General features: G+C 35.5%; 1 protein-coding gene across 3 annotated transcripts in view; it reads right to left on the reverse strand.

The window, feature by feature from the left end:
- Positions 1 to 9521: 9521 nt before the first annotated feature.
- Positions 9522 to 13489, reverse strand: part of PPP2R2A (protein phosphatase 2 regulatory subunit Balpha) — a 74078-nt gene continuing 70110 nt past the window's right edge. For all 3 annotated transcript variants that reach the window (XM_019714899.2, XM_074338222.1, XM_074338221.1), the window contains one exon: positions 9522 to 12135. In XM_019714899.2, coding sequence (XP_019570458.1) covers positions 11856 to 12135 — 280 coding nt within the window. In that variant the 3' untranslated portion in view covers positions 9522 to 11855. The remainder of the gene's footprint in view (positions 12136 to 13489) is intronic.

Below are 13489 nucleotides of genomic sequence, written 5' to 3' on the forward strand. Positions count from 1 at the left end.
TGGGAGGGTGAAGAATAGGCAACAATAATATAATCTACAACAGAATGTTAGCATAATCCCCATATTTGTTTTAGTTTCAATGCTATACTTCTAGATTCACTGCTCATTCCATGGGTCTTATTACCACAATTTATGAAATTATCTCTGGTTAGCTGAACTTTTCTGCCTGAGAGTAGCATTCCTAAGATAATACATGTTCTAAAAGATTGGCCTGTTGACTGTGGATTTTTCATTTGAAACAACTTTTATTTTTGCACAATAATAGACATACAACAAACTGCATAATTATATGTACACAATTTGATAAATTTGGACTTATTTGTACACTGTGAAACCATCACCACAATCAAGATAGTAAATATATCCATCATCTCCAACATTTCCCTAATGCCCTTTTTAATCTCTCCCTCCTGCCCCTGCCTTCCTTTCTCTCCCACACAATCAATGATTTTGATTTCATCATTGTGAGATTTGGAGCAGAGAAACCAGCCAAGACCACCTGGACTTCTGACCTACAGAACTGTGAGATAATCAGTGTCTGTTGTTTTAACCCTCCAAGTTTGTGATGATTTGCGTGGAAGCAGTAGAAAATGAATTTATTATATATTATGTTTTAATATAATGTATTTAAAAATGAACCAAGTGACATGTTGATTAAAATAAGAAATGAGTGTGCTTGCAACTTTTGAACTAATGCCTTTTACATCCCAATGTTAATATATTGCAAATTTTATTGTCATTGTCCAGAACTTTGACTAAAAACGTAGTCATCCCCTTGTCTGGGAGGTTTTGATTTTCTTTATGAATAAGACTTTATATTATAGTTATCTAAATATAAAAGAAACATACAATAAAAATGTGTAAATATGGGAGAAACAAGTAAAGAATGCATCACTGATTGGAAAGGTGTATAAAAAAATTGTGGACAGAATAAATTAGAACATGGACACAACTATTTAAGTAAAATATATTGCTAAAATTACTCCGCAGTGTATAATTTCATCATTATATGTAATAGTGGTAGAAATATTAAATAAATCTGATATTTTGCATGAGTCACTAGTACAGGAAGTAAAATTTAAAAAATTTTCGTGAAACAGAGACTTCCACTTCAGCTAGACCAGACTTACCTTCTGACAATACGCAACTAGTAAACTGGATCGAATATATAGAATAATTTTCAGACATTGCACAATAGGGAACATAGTACTTTGATACATGAAAGGAAACAAGACAAGCCCTACAATTACCTTGGCTTTCCACTTGAAGTGAGGACCATAGCAGGAAAGAATCAAAAGCAGAGCTTGACAGAGATGGTGAGATGAAGAGACAGAGGTAAGATGACTGGAAGTTGTTGGACAGAGTTCTGGAGAGAAGGGACCAAGCTTGAGAAAGAAATCTGCATATCAGTCCCTTTTATGCTTTGCTTACTACTAAGCCATGCAAGCATAGAGTGAAACTCCACATGCAAAGAATGTTTGGGAAGCTGCAAAATGAGCAATTTCCGGGGATGGAAATCACTCAGGAATGGGATATATTTAAGTTCTGATAAGGCAGATTGGGGCATTCTCATTGAACACCAGTAGAAACCCCAGAAGGGTTATGCCTTAGTGTAGGTCCCAACTATTTCTAAAGATATTCTAGACTAGTGTTTTCCAACACAGGTGCTACTAGCCACATATAGCTGTTGAGTACTTGATATGTGTCTAGTGTGGCTGAGGAACTAAGTTTTTAGTTTACTTAATTTTAATTCATTTAAATAATTTGTGTTGGAACTTCAATAGTCAATATAGCTGGAGGCTACCACCATATTGGACAGTGAAGTTCTATGGCCAACTTCATGCAGCTTAATAAAGAGAAGTCTTGAAGAGACGAAGTTGAACTGCAGATAACTGTTTGCCAGAACAGATCCCAATATTCTTTAAGAGAAGGAAACAAAATCTAGATGTTCCACAATATACATTCACTATGATTCAAAATGTCAAGTAATAAAAAAAATTACTTGATATTCCAAGAAGAAGAAAAACATGAGCCATAACTAGGAGGGAAATAAGTCAATGAAACATGCAGAAATGACAAAGATAACAGAATTAGTAGACAAAAGATGTTAGTTATAAATATGCTCAAAGATTTTTAAAGAAAACCATGAACATAATGAAAAAAGTGAGAGATTAAAAAAACCAATAGAATCCTTAGAGAAGAAAAAATAAAATATCTGCAGGGAAATAGTGACTGGATGGGTATAGCAGCTGATTGTACAATGCAAAGGAAAAAACTTATGAACTTGAAGACAAAGCAATAGACTCCATTAAATAAAGAAGTACACAGAGAAAAATGATAGGAAAAAATGAACAGACCCTCAGTAACCTGTGATATTAACAAAAATCATACATAAAATTTGAGTAGAAGGAGACCAGAGAAAAACATTAAAGAAATACTTTCTTTGGGCAGCTGATTAGCTCAGTTGGTTAGAGCACAATGCTAGTAACACCAAGGTTGCCAGTTCAATCTCCTCATGGGCCAGTGTGAGCTGCACCCTCCACAACTAGATTGAAACAACTACTTGACTTGGGTCCTGGAAAAACACACTTAAAATAAATAAAAGTTTGAAAACAAAAAAAGAATCTCTTTGAAGAAAAGTTTCCCAAATTGATGAAAACTATGATCCCATGCTTAGAAAATGCTAAAAAAACCCAAGCAGGAAAACGTAAAGAAAAATCATACTAAGGCACATTGTAATCACATGGCAAAAAACCAGTGATAAAGAGAAAATCTTAAAAGCAGCAGCAAAAAAAGTGAAATAAGTCCGACTGAGAAAGACAAATAGCATATGATCTCACTTATATGTAGAATCTAAAAAACAAAATAAGCAGAAACAGACTCATAGAGACAGAGAACTAATGGTTACTAGATGGGAGGAGGATTGGGGAGCTGGGTGAAAAGGTGAGGGGATTAAGAAGTACAAATTGGTTGTTACAAAATACTCACGGGGATGTGAAGTACAGTATGGAGAATATAGTCGATAATATTGTACAAACTGTGTATAGTGTCAGTTGGGTACTAGACTTATAGGGGAAACACTTCATAAATTATGTAAATGTGTGACCACTACGCTCTATACCTGAAACTGAAAAAAAATTAAAAGGAAGAAAAGAAGACCAAGAAAATAAAAGCAGCAGCAAAAAAAACAACTCAATTTATAGAGACAAAGATAAGAATATAGCAGACTTCTCATTGGAAAGTATGGAAGGCCAATACTGGCATCTCTTTGATGTGCTGAAATTATAAAAGTCAACCTAGAATTTATATCCACTGAAAATTTCCTTCAATGAATACATTACAAAATACCACATCATCATTAAAAATGCCAACATTGTAACAGCTACTGGTTAGTGCCAGGGGCTATGCTAGGCATGTTATTACCCCCAAATGATCCTCATTAGAACCTTATGAGTTAAGGAGCATTATTAGCATCACTTTATCAATGAGAAATCCAAAGCTTAGGAATACATTGAGTAGCTTAGCCAAGGTTATCGAGGACTAATTAAAAAAAAGCAGAATGTATTTATTCAGTCATTCCATAAAATATTCGTTGAGCATTTATTAAGTGCCAGGAATGTTTGGGGATCCAGATCACAGCAGTTAAGAAGTCTTTTTTTGTAGTTTCCTGTCTCATTAGTGAGACAGATAATTATGAAATGAATGTCCTAATGTCAGATACTAACAATTGCCATGAATAGAAGGCCGGGGATTGGTGATGGAAGACATAAGGGGAGTGGACTAGCTTTAGTCTGGAGGAAGCTCTCTTGAGAAGTCGGCATTTGACTAAGACATAAAAGGGGCAGCCTTGTGACAATCAGAAACTTGGCATGCTCAGAGATCACGGAGAGCACATACCTAGATGGTATTGCTTACTACACACCTAAGTCTAGCCTGTTGCTCGTAGGCTACGAGCCTGTACAGCACGTTCCTGTGGTGAACGCCATCGGCAATGATAACACAATGGTAAGTATTTGTGTATCTAAACATATCTAACCATAGGAAAGGTACAGGAAAAATATTGCATAAAAGATACAAAATGGTGCAGCTGTGGAGAGCACTTACCATGAATGGAGCCTGCAGGACTGAAAGTTGCTCTGGGTGTCAGTGAGTGGTGAGCAAGTGTGAAGGCTGAGGACAGGACTGTATACGGCTGTAGACTTTATAAATACCATCCCATGAGCCCTCCCTCCTGCTTCCTTCCAACAGAAGATCGAATGCTGTCAATGCTGCTCCATGAACAGAAATGTGGGCTGGATTGATTGGAAATATTGAGGAAAAGCTGGCGGGTAAGGCATAGATCACCATCATAGTGACTGTCAGAAGGGAGTGAAAGGCGGCTTGAGGATCAGCGGGAATAAGAAATCAAGATGGAGAGATAGAGGAACATAGGGGATTGTCATGGCAATGTGGTTTTGGCTACTACATGTTGGAACAGTGGTCACATTAAGAAATTTTGTGCTATTCATAAAAAAGAGGGTGTAGAACTGAGGACTTTGAAATTTTGTTTTTGGGTCTATTGACCCTTCCCATCACAAATGGCTCTCTCTGGCATTGAATTGACAGAAGAAATAAAACTTGCTTATGTTTTACATCATTACAACCTGAAAATAGTTCCAAGGACTGGGCCAGGCTGGCTGCACACCACCACAGGAAGCTTTCACTCAAGTGGCAGTGACACTCACTACTTGTTAAAGGTAGCGCCTGTAGACCTGTGTCCTTGCAGGTCTTAGGTCCTCAGCAAAGAACTCACAGCCATGTACTCTGAAGACCGCGCTGGATCTGGGTGGGCCGGAGGGCCCCCTGCATGTGCAATGCTGCGGGGAGAGGCTCCTCTGTGCTGGAATAGGTCAGAGGCTGGCTGATTGGGATGTAGTGTGTGCACTCAACATTGAGGTGCTCTCAGTGAGAGGCAATCTATTATCACGCCCCACAGATATTGCTCTCATCAGAGGAAAAAAATGCCTCTTAAATCACAGATCCCTCCATTTCTAACAGGAAATTCAGCTCCATTATAATCTTATGGCTCCACTGTTGTATATGCGGTCCATCACTGACTGAACTGGTGTTACATGGTGCATGACTGTATTGAGCATTATTTTGGAAGTTTCTGCAATTAAGCAGAAAAGTGAAATAAGAGATACAATATTGGAAAAGAAATTATTTGGAGACAACATAATTATACAAAACACCAAAGACTCAACTGACATACTAACCAGAATGACTAAATACTCTAGTTAATGGCTAAATTTAAAATATAGTGAAGTTAATAGCTCTCATAAGTCATCATTAATAGAAATGAAAATGCAATGAAGAAATGATTCAAAAAAAGCATTAAATGTAAAATGTGACATAACTTTTTCTCTTTTTTAGGTTGGGGAAGGACTTTCTAACCATAAATGAAATAAACTCTTTGGTTTTACTATAAAAAACAGTCTATACTATTTTGTTATAGCAGCCTGACCAGACTAAGACAAGTTTATTATAAAACAATGCTCATAAATCTGACAACTTAGATGAAATGGACAATCTCCTTGAAAGAAAAACTGTCAAAACTTATCCAACAAGAAATAGATAATATGCATAATTCTGTGTCTATTAAAATTGAATGTAGATAAAATCTTCCCACAAAGAGGCCCAAATGGCATCACTGGTGAATTCTACTCAATATTTAAGGAAGAAATTATATGGATTTAGCTCCCATTCTTCATAATATAGGAGGGGCAAACTCATTTTATGAAGTCAACATTACACTGACCAATGACATTAAAAGGTAAAGAAACTACAGATCAGTACACACATGAAACCTGATGCAGAAACACTCAACAAAAAACTAGCAGAAGAATCCAGCATTATTCAGGGATGCAAGGCTCATTCCACAGTTGAAAATCAAGGTAAATCCCCATGTCAACATTATGAAGAAAAACCACATTATCATTTCAATAGACATAGAAAATCATCTGACAAAACCCAACATCCATTCATGATTAAGAACGCTCAGCAAAGTAGGAACATAATTTCCCCAGCCTGACAAAGGCCATCTTAGGAAAATCCTACAACTGACATTCTTAATGGTAAAATGCTAGATGCTTGCCCAATATTGGTGACAAGAGAAAGATGTGTTTGACCTCACCACTCCTTTCACCAGCACTGGAAGGTCTAACCAGTTGCAGCAGGACAAGAAAAAGTAATAAAAGGCATTGGAAAGGGAAACTGGAAAGACTGGAAAGAAAACGTTTATGATAAGTATTAATAATCTGCAGATAACAGGACTAAACAGAAAACTTAAAAAAAAAGTCTATGTAACACGTAAGTGCATTTGGCAAGGTGTCAGGATACGGGGCCAATATACAAAAATCAATTGTATTTCTAGATATTAGCGATGAAAAATTGGAAATTGAAAGTTTTAAAAGTACCACTTACAAGAACATAAACACAAACTTTAAGACACTAACAATGTATGTGCAAGATCTGTATGCTAAAATAAAAACAAAAACAAACAAACATGAATACTGATAAATCAAAGACCTATATATGTGGAGCAATATGACGCAGGACAAATTTTAACATGTCCACTCTCCCTGGTTTATGGATTCAACACAATTATCATCAAAATCCAAACGAGTGTTTTTGTTCTTGTAAACAGGCTGATTCTAAAACGTCTATGGAAAGACAAGGGAACTAAAACAAGACAATTTTGAAAAAGAAGTTGGAGTACTGTTTACATAAAGCTAATCAAGGCAATGCAATATGGGCGAAAGCAGAGACATAAACTAATAGAATAGCGCAGAGAGCCTAACACTGATTTTTGACAATGGTGCAAAGAAAAATGATACCTATAATACCTATAATTTTTATAGGTGCCATATATGAAAACTAACTCAAGTGGATGACAGACCTAAATGTAAAAACTGAAAACTATAAACTTCTAAAAAAACCCAATTCTGTCACCTTAAGTTAGGCAGATTTCTTAGATGACACCAAAAGCAGAATGCACTAAAGAAAGAGTTGAGAGGTGGCTGGTTAGCTCAGTTGGTTAGAGCATGGTGCTGGTAACACCAAGGTTGCCAGTTTGATCCCCACATGGGCCACTGTGAGCTGCGCTCTCCTTAAAAATAAATAAATGAATAAAAAAGAAAAAGTTGATAAAGGGGACTTCAGCACACGTCTGGTAAAGGTCTTGTATACAGATTATAGAAATTATCTGGCTAGAAATATGAAAACACAGATTGGGTTACCATTTTTGACACTTTCAAATTGACAAAGATAAAACATGAGTGTGAAGATATGGGTAATCCCATATACAGTAATACAGTAAGTCCTTACTTAATATTGATAGTTTCTTGGAACCGCGGCAAAATGACATATAACGAAACCAATTTGACAAGCAAAAGTTCCTATGGCATCCCATCAATGTTATAACGAAACAACATTCAAATGTCGTGATGAAACTTCCACTTTTGGAAGGGAAATCTGATAATACGTCTCAAATCTTAAATTTTTATGTCCATACCCTTTAACACAGTAATTATATTTTTAGAAATGTATCCTAAAAATCTTACACATCATGACTGGTATGTATGTTCACTATTCCAATACTTCTACTTGCAAAATGGAAACAAGAAATCAGTCTTGACAACAGGGACTGGTTAAATAATGGATCATCCATAAATGTGAGGCTACGCGGACAGGGAAATCTTGCTTAAAGAGAACACTTGATATGGGAAAACGCACAAAATAACAATGCTGTGGAGAAATAGGACATTGAACTGTATATAGTTTCATTTTCTATTAAACAAATGTATGCCTACAAGAGAGAAAATAAATGTGTATGGGCGTTTTCTCTGAACGATGAGATTACTGGTGGGGTAATTTTGTGTGTATTTTCTGAACATGTATTCAGAAGTTTTAAAAGGGATTGTCATTCCAGAGTTAAATTAGCATAAACGTGCAATATGAAATTCCTGGCATCCTGGTGAAGGCAGCTAATATGGCACCTAAGGATCTGATTTTGCAAAGAGGTGGGCAGACTGAGGAACCTATGATTGAAAAGAAAGGGCAGCAGAGAACCCTTTCAACTTCATTTTCGCTGCTTCCCCAATAAGGTGTGACCATGACAGACACCATAGCTGGTGTTTGGGTTCCCCCTCCATTACAGGGCTCTCAAGTTCTCACTGCAGTCATGAATGGTGGTTTTATTTGGACATAAATACGTTTTGGATTTTTCCCTTTATTTGGTCCCCAATTTGGTTTTTAATTATGAAGCTCTTCCAGTACAGAAACAGAAACCCTGTTTACTCTCAATACCCGTAAGGCTTGAATGTTGCCCCCTAGTGGGAAAGTCCTCAAATAACACAGTTCACATATTGCTAATGAAGAGCATAGAACGTTATAAAGACAACTAGCTTTCTCCCTTACGACAGCTTATTTTATTTGCCGAATTCTTCCTTTTGGGAGAAACTAATCTTTGTAGTGCCTTCTGCTCGATAGGGACTGTGTTCACGGAGGGCCTTTCACGTGTTATATTCACTTTAAGCCTGCAGGTGAGGGTTTCTTCTCACATACAGCATAGGCTCGTCTAATATCACCACGAGGTGAGGTGTCAAGGAGACGAAACTCAATTTATCATTACCCTTCAAAATATCTTCAGCATTTGAGAACTTTGTAAATTTACTAAGCATCTGAATAAATACTAAATTGAATTACGACACTTTGACCTCGTGCACAATTACAAAATGAAGCAAGGTCAGTTTCCAAAGTTTCTTGGGGAGGGTGTATAAAAAACTTTCTTAAACCATGTCAAAACACACACACACAAATGATCAACCATCTGAACAGATAAATAAGATACCTAAAATAGGAGTGCTCTCAAATACTAAATTGACTCTTGATGACCTTGCATACACCTTTTTGGGGGGTGGGAGCTTGATTTTGTTCTTTCAAGGGTGCACATGACTATCTCCACTTGAATTTATGTGGTAAAAAACAAAACAAAACAAAAAACCACACTGAAGCAGTGTTCCCTAAAAGGTAATGCTTTATATTGCACTAAAAATACCAATACTGTTCTAGCTTTTGCATAACTTTCTACATTACTTGTATACATACTGTTACACACTAAAAGAACCTGTTTTCATAGTTCGTTTTCTTTAGAAGTAACTGTAACCAGAATAATGCTCACATTTACGGTTTAGAAAATTCCTCACTTAATTTGAAAGAAAAAAAGTGTATTTTTATTCCAAGACTAATGGCTTCACAGAGGAAAGCTTAATATCTAGTAGTTGTCACACATATTTATATACAGAGATTTATAAAATAACTATTGCCCAGCCACTAAACAAAGATCAAAGGAGATTAACAGAATGGAAGTTCTATTTCCTATTGTAATTCAATTTCCTATTGTAAAAAAAAAAAGTTCAGACAAAAGGGATAAAGTATGTGTATGTTCGTAGGTGTTAAGAGAATAGGAAAATACAAGCAACTTGACAAGACTAAGTTTATTCTAAGTATAACTTTTATTAATAAAAAGATTAACCATGACCATATGAGTGGCTGGGCTTAGTCTGCTACACCAAAGAAATTAAGAATTGATACTCGAGAATATTGTTACAATAATTTATAATAGCATTCCTTTATAGAGGCATTTGAACTTTAGCAATGTTTCTCTTAAATATAAAAAACTAACCCTTAGTGTCATGGATGAGAATCATCACAGTTACCACTCAATCAAAAAAGAATTTCCAAGAGTTGTTGGTGTTATCTCAAGGCCTACACCCAAAGTTTAGGGAAACAATCTCCCAAAAGGATCTTCTGAAAAATTGTCTGATCAGAGACAGAGTATCGGTGGTTTGATACTTGTGGCAGGGGAATAGCCGACTTCCAAGTCAAGTGTGAAGAATAAATAACACAAATTACGAATGCACCCAAGGTCCCCAAATAAATTAGTAAAAGTGCCATTATTTGAAGAATTACCAAGACATATAATCAATGTGTTTAAACACAAATTCAAATTTTTTTAAGTTCAAAAGATACAGTAATTTTATTACATAAAATTTCTCCTGTGTGCTAAAAATGTTAACTTACAAGACATAATATTTATATAAGTGTAGAGGGAATTACGGTTGAATTGTTTAATCATTTTTCACTGATGAGAATAGAACAACAGGTAGTGGACATATAGGAAGCACTCAGAGTCCTCTAAAATTCAAGGTTGTTATATTACTGCTCAAGCAAAGCATACTACCATTCTCTAATAATATAAATGCCTGCTCAATTTATCATTTAAAAATAAAGTCCATTTGTTCTCCATTAAAGCTTCTGCAAGACTGACAAAGGTACATTCTACCTATATAAAATAGGGGTACTCTTCATCTTTGGATAAGGTATCACCATTTAGGGAAATGTACTCATATACAGATTACTAAATTTTTATTTGAGGCAGCTGTTGGAGTCCATTAAGCACTTTTCGAACATTGTACCTTTAAAGTTTGTCTTTAATATTAATAGCTTTGGAAAACCAAAAATAGAGAAAAAACATCTATGGCAAAGTACATTTCATTCAGATTTGATAGCAATAAAATACAAAAAAAAATATTTAGTGCAGTGTCAATTTTATCTACGTAAATCACTTGAGGATAGTTTTATGATTTATGATTGAATGACAAAAAAAAGTTTTAACTTGTTAAAAAAGTCTTTTAAGTCTTTGACTCAGTATTTAGTAAGGCAAAAATGAAATTAAGTACTGTAGAAAGTCTTTAAAAATGAAGCTCTACAAATTTGGTTCCCATGTACAACAATTTCATTAACAGATAATGAGAAGTGTAGATACAATGTATCCAATACCCTTATAACTACAATCAAAAAAAAAAAAACCTCTAGTAGCATTTATAGATTGTGAAATCCTTAGCAATACCAATATATATTCAAAACATGTCCATATAGAACCCTTTCCTTCTCCACGTAAAAGAACACTTGTTAAAAATAATTAACAAAAAATACCAATAAAACAATGGAAACTCATTTCATTTCATTGCGCCCAAAGTTATGACACAAAATATTGGCTTTAAGAGGTAGATTAAAAAGAAAAAGAAAACCAGATTCTCCATTCTTTGTCACTTTTATTCAGTAGTAGTTTTTTTTCCTTATTTTCAGTGCCAGACACGGCAAGGAGTGATTACAGCCAACTGTTATTAAAACATTTGTTCTCAACATACACCCCCTTTACCACTGACCCCAAACTGACTCATTTTGTGTGCTTTCGTTCTTTCTTTTTTTAATATACCACCACCAAGACTGGGTGGAGGGGGCAAGGGTAAGAGAGATGAAGGGAAGAGTCCAGGAGGCCAGAAGAGGAGGAATGCTACAAGCCACAGTAAGAATGAGCTGTATTTAATTTAAAAAAGGGGGGAGGGGTGTACCCCACAAATGATACAGTAATGAGGATACACAATTAAATCCCATTAAGCATGACTGAAGGCTTTCACTGTGTTTGACGTCATCACAATGGAAGGCATAAAAAGTGGAGTAAATCAATGTTGATACAGTCCAATCTAGTCCATTAGGCAAGATGGTGCAAGAAGTCATTTAAATTAAAAGTGCCCTACCCTTACCTAAATGGCTAGCAGACATGGAGAACACACGGTGATGAATCCACAGAGCTTTCTCCATGTAGCTATAAAAAATGTGTTGTTGAATGGCACATTGTCAAACACTGGAAAGGGGCGCCACAATGGACCTCTCTCTTTTTTAGGTACGAATGCTAGATTCAACTATCTCAACTAAGCAGGAAGTGGGCTCTTCTGCTAGGAATGCCAACCCTAATTCACTTTGTCTTGAAATATATACAGATTGTTTGTAGTAGCTACAGCAATGATATTTTCCTTGGGGTGCCAGGCTGTATGAAGTATTTTCTTGTTGAAGTCTAGGCTGTCAACACTTATTTCATCCTTCTTTCTCTTGCCACTTGCACAGACTTTGCGTGGCTTCAGAACTGTGCGAGGTTTATTGTTTTCCCGTGATGCTTCTAGGGTTATGTCTCGCTTTGTGTTCCTGTCAAACATTCTGAAGAAATTATTGTAAGATCCAGTCATGACAACACTGTAAAGGCAGACAGAGCACTCAGTCAAATAAGTGAACAAGAGTTTGTTTTCAGTAAAATGATTCAGTGATAAACCTAGTCTAATATTCTACCGGAAACAGCTACTTCAAACAGATTAGGATTTAGGGTGAGGGTTGCTGAAACCAACCCAGAAATATGGTATTAGTTAATGTGGTTTTCTGTTAATGACTCCTTTTCATGACTACCAAAACCATCACTAAAGTTGAAAGCATCCTCAAGTAAAGCTTCTTAGTAATATTATCTTTGCTTAGTATTTTTCCAACTACAGACTGTGCAATCAACCAGACCAGACAACTTCTTTCTAGAAATACCAACCTTGGGACTCTCAGGCTCTGAAACAAAAAACAACAAAAAAACAACAAAAAAGGGGCATAGTACACACCTGTTCATAAGAAACCAATACATTATGACTTAAATTATAAGCTATTTAATTTGTTCCCAGGACGTTGTCTGGTTTGGATAATCACACCTTATGACACAGGGAATCTGTTTCTGAGAATATTAAGAAAGTAGCATGTGCAGTTTTTATGAAAAGATAATCATTTTATCTGTAACACTAAGTACATTTTAAGCAAAAATTTTTGGACAAACATTTTTAATAGTATCAGTTTAAAGAGGTAGCAAATTCTTACCCTGCCCAAGACATGTTCTGTCAATTCTACTTGCCATCCATCACTGCGGAACATTTACTAATTATCCCAATAAGCAAGACTTCACACATTTCAAACCGCTTTTAATTTGGAAAGGGTCTGGTGCTACTCTTACTATGTCCTGCTCACATGGTTTAAATTGTTGTTGTAAATAAAAGTATAGAACACCAAGAAAATCTTTAAAGTAATCCTTGAAAACAACTATTATAAATATTATACATTATACAGGTCATATATTCACTACAAATAGTTACTATCTATTCAGTAATTTCAATTCCCCCCTCCCAAAAACTGACATTTTAAATCAAACTCAAGTTTATGCATGTACTTGAAGGTAATAAAACTGTATTTCTTTTAAAATGATTTATGTAATTTAGACTGGCACCTCTGAATTTGTGAGGTTTTAATAGATCAGAACACCCAGTCTATGGCAATTTGTAAATTTTAAAAGGTGTTATGCCAGCATTTCTATGGTACTGTCAAAAATGAATAACCTGAATCTAATCATGAGGAAACATTAGACAACATTCAAATTAAGAAACTTTCTGCAAAATAAATGGTCTTTGTTTTTCAAAAATGTCAAGGTCATGAAACATGAGGAAAGGATGAAGAACTGTTCCAGATTAATATATACTAATGAGATATGACAACTAAATGTCACATATTCTTTTGGATTGGATAC

The sequence above is a fragment of the Rhinolophus sinicus genome, linkage group LG07 (genome assembly GCF_036562045.2).
Source record: "Rhinolophus sinicus isolate RSC01 linkage group LG07, ASM3656204v1, whole genome shotgun sequence".
NCBI classification, from domain to species: domain Eukaryota; kingdom Metazoa; phylum Chordata; class Mammalia; order Chiroptera; family Rhinolophidae; genus Rhinolophus; species Rhinolophus sinicus.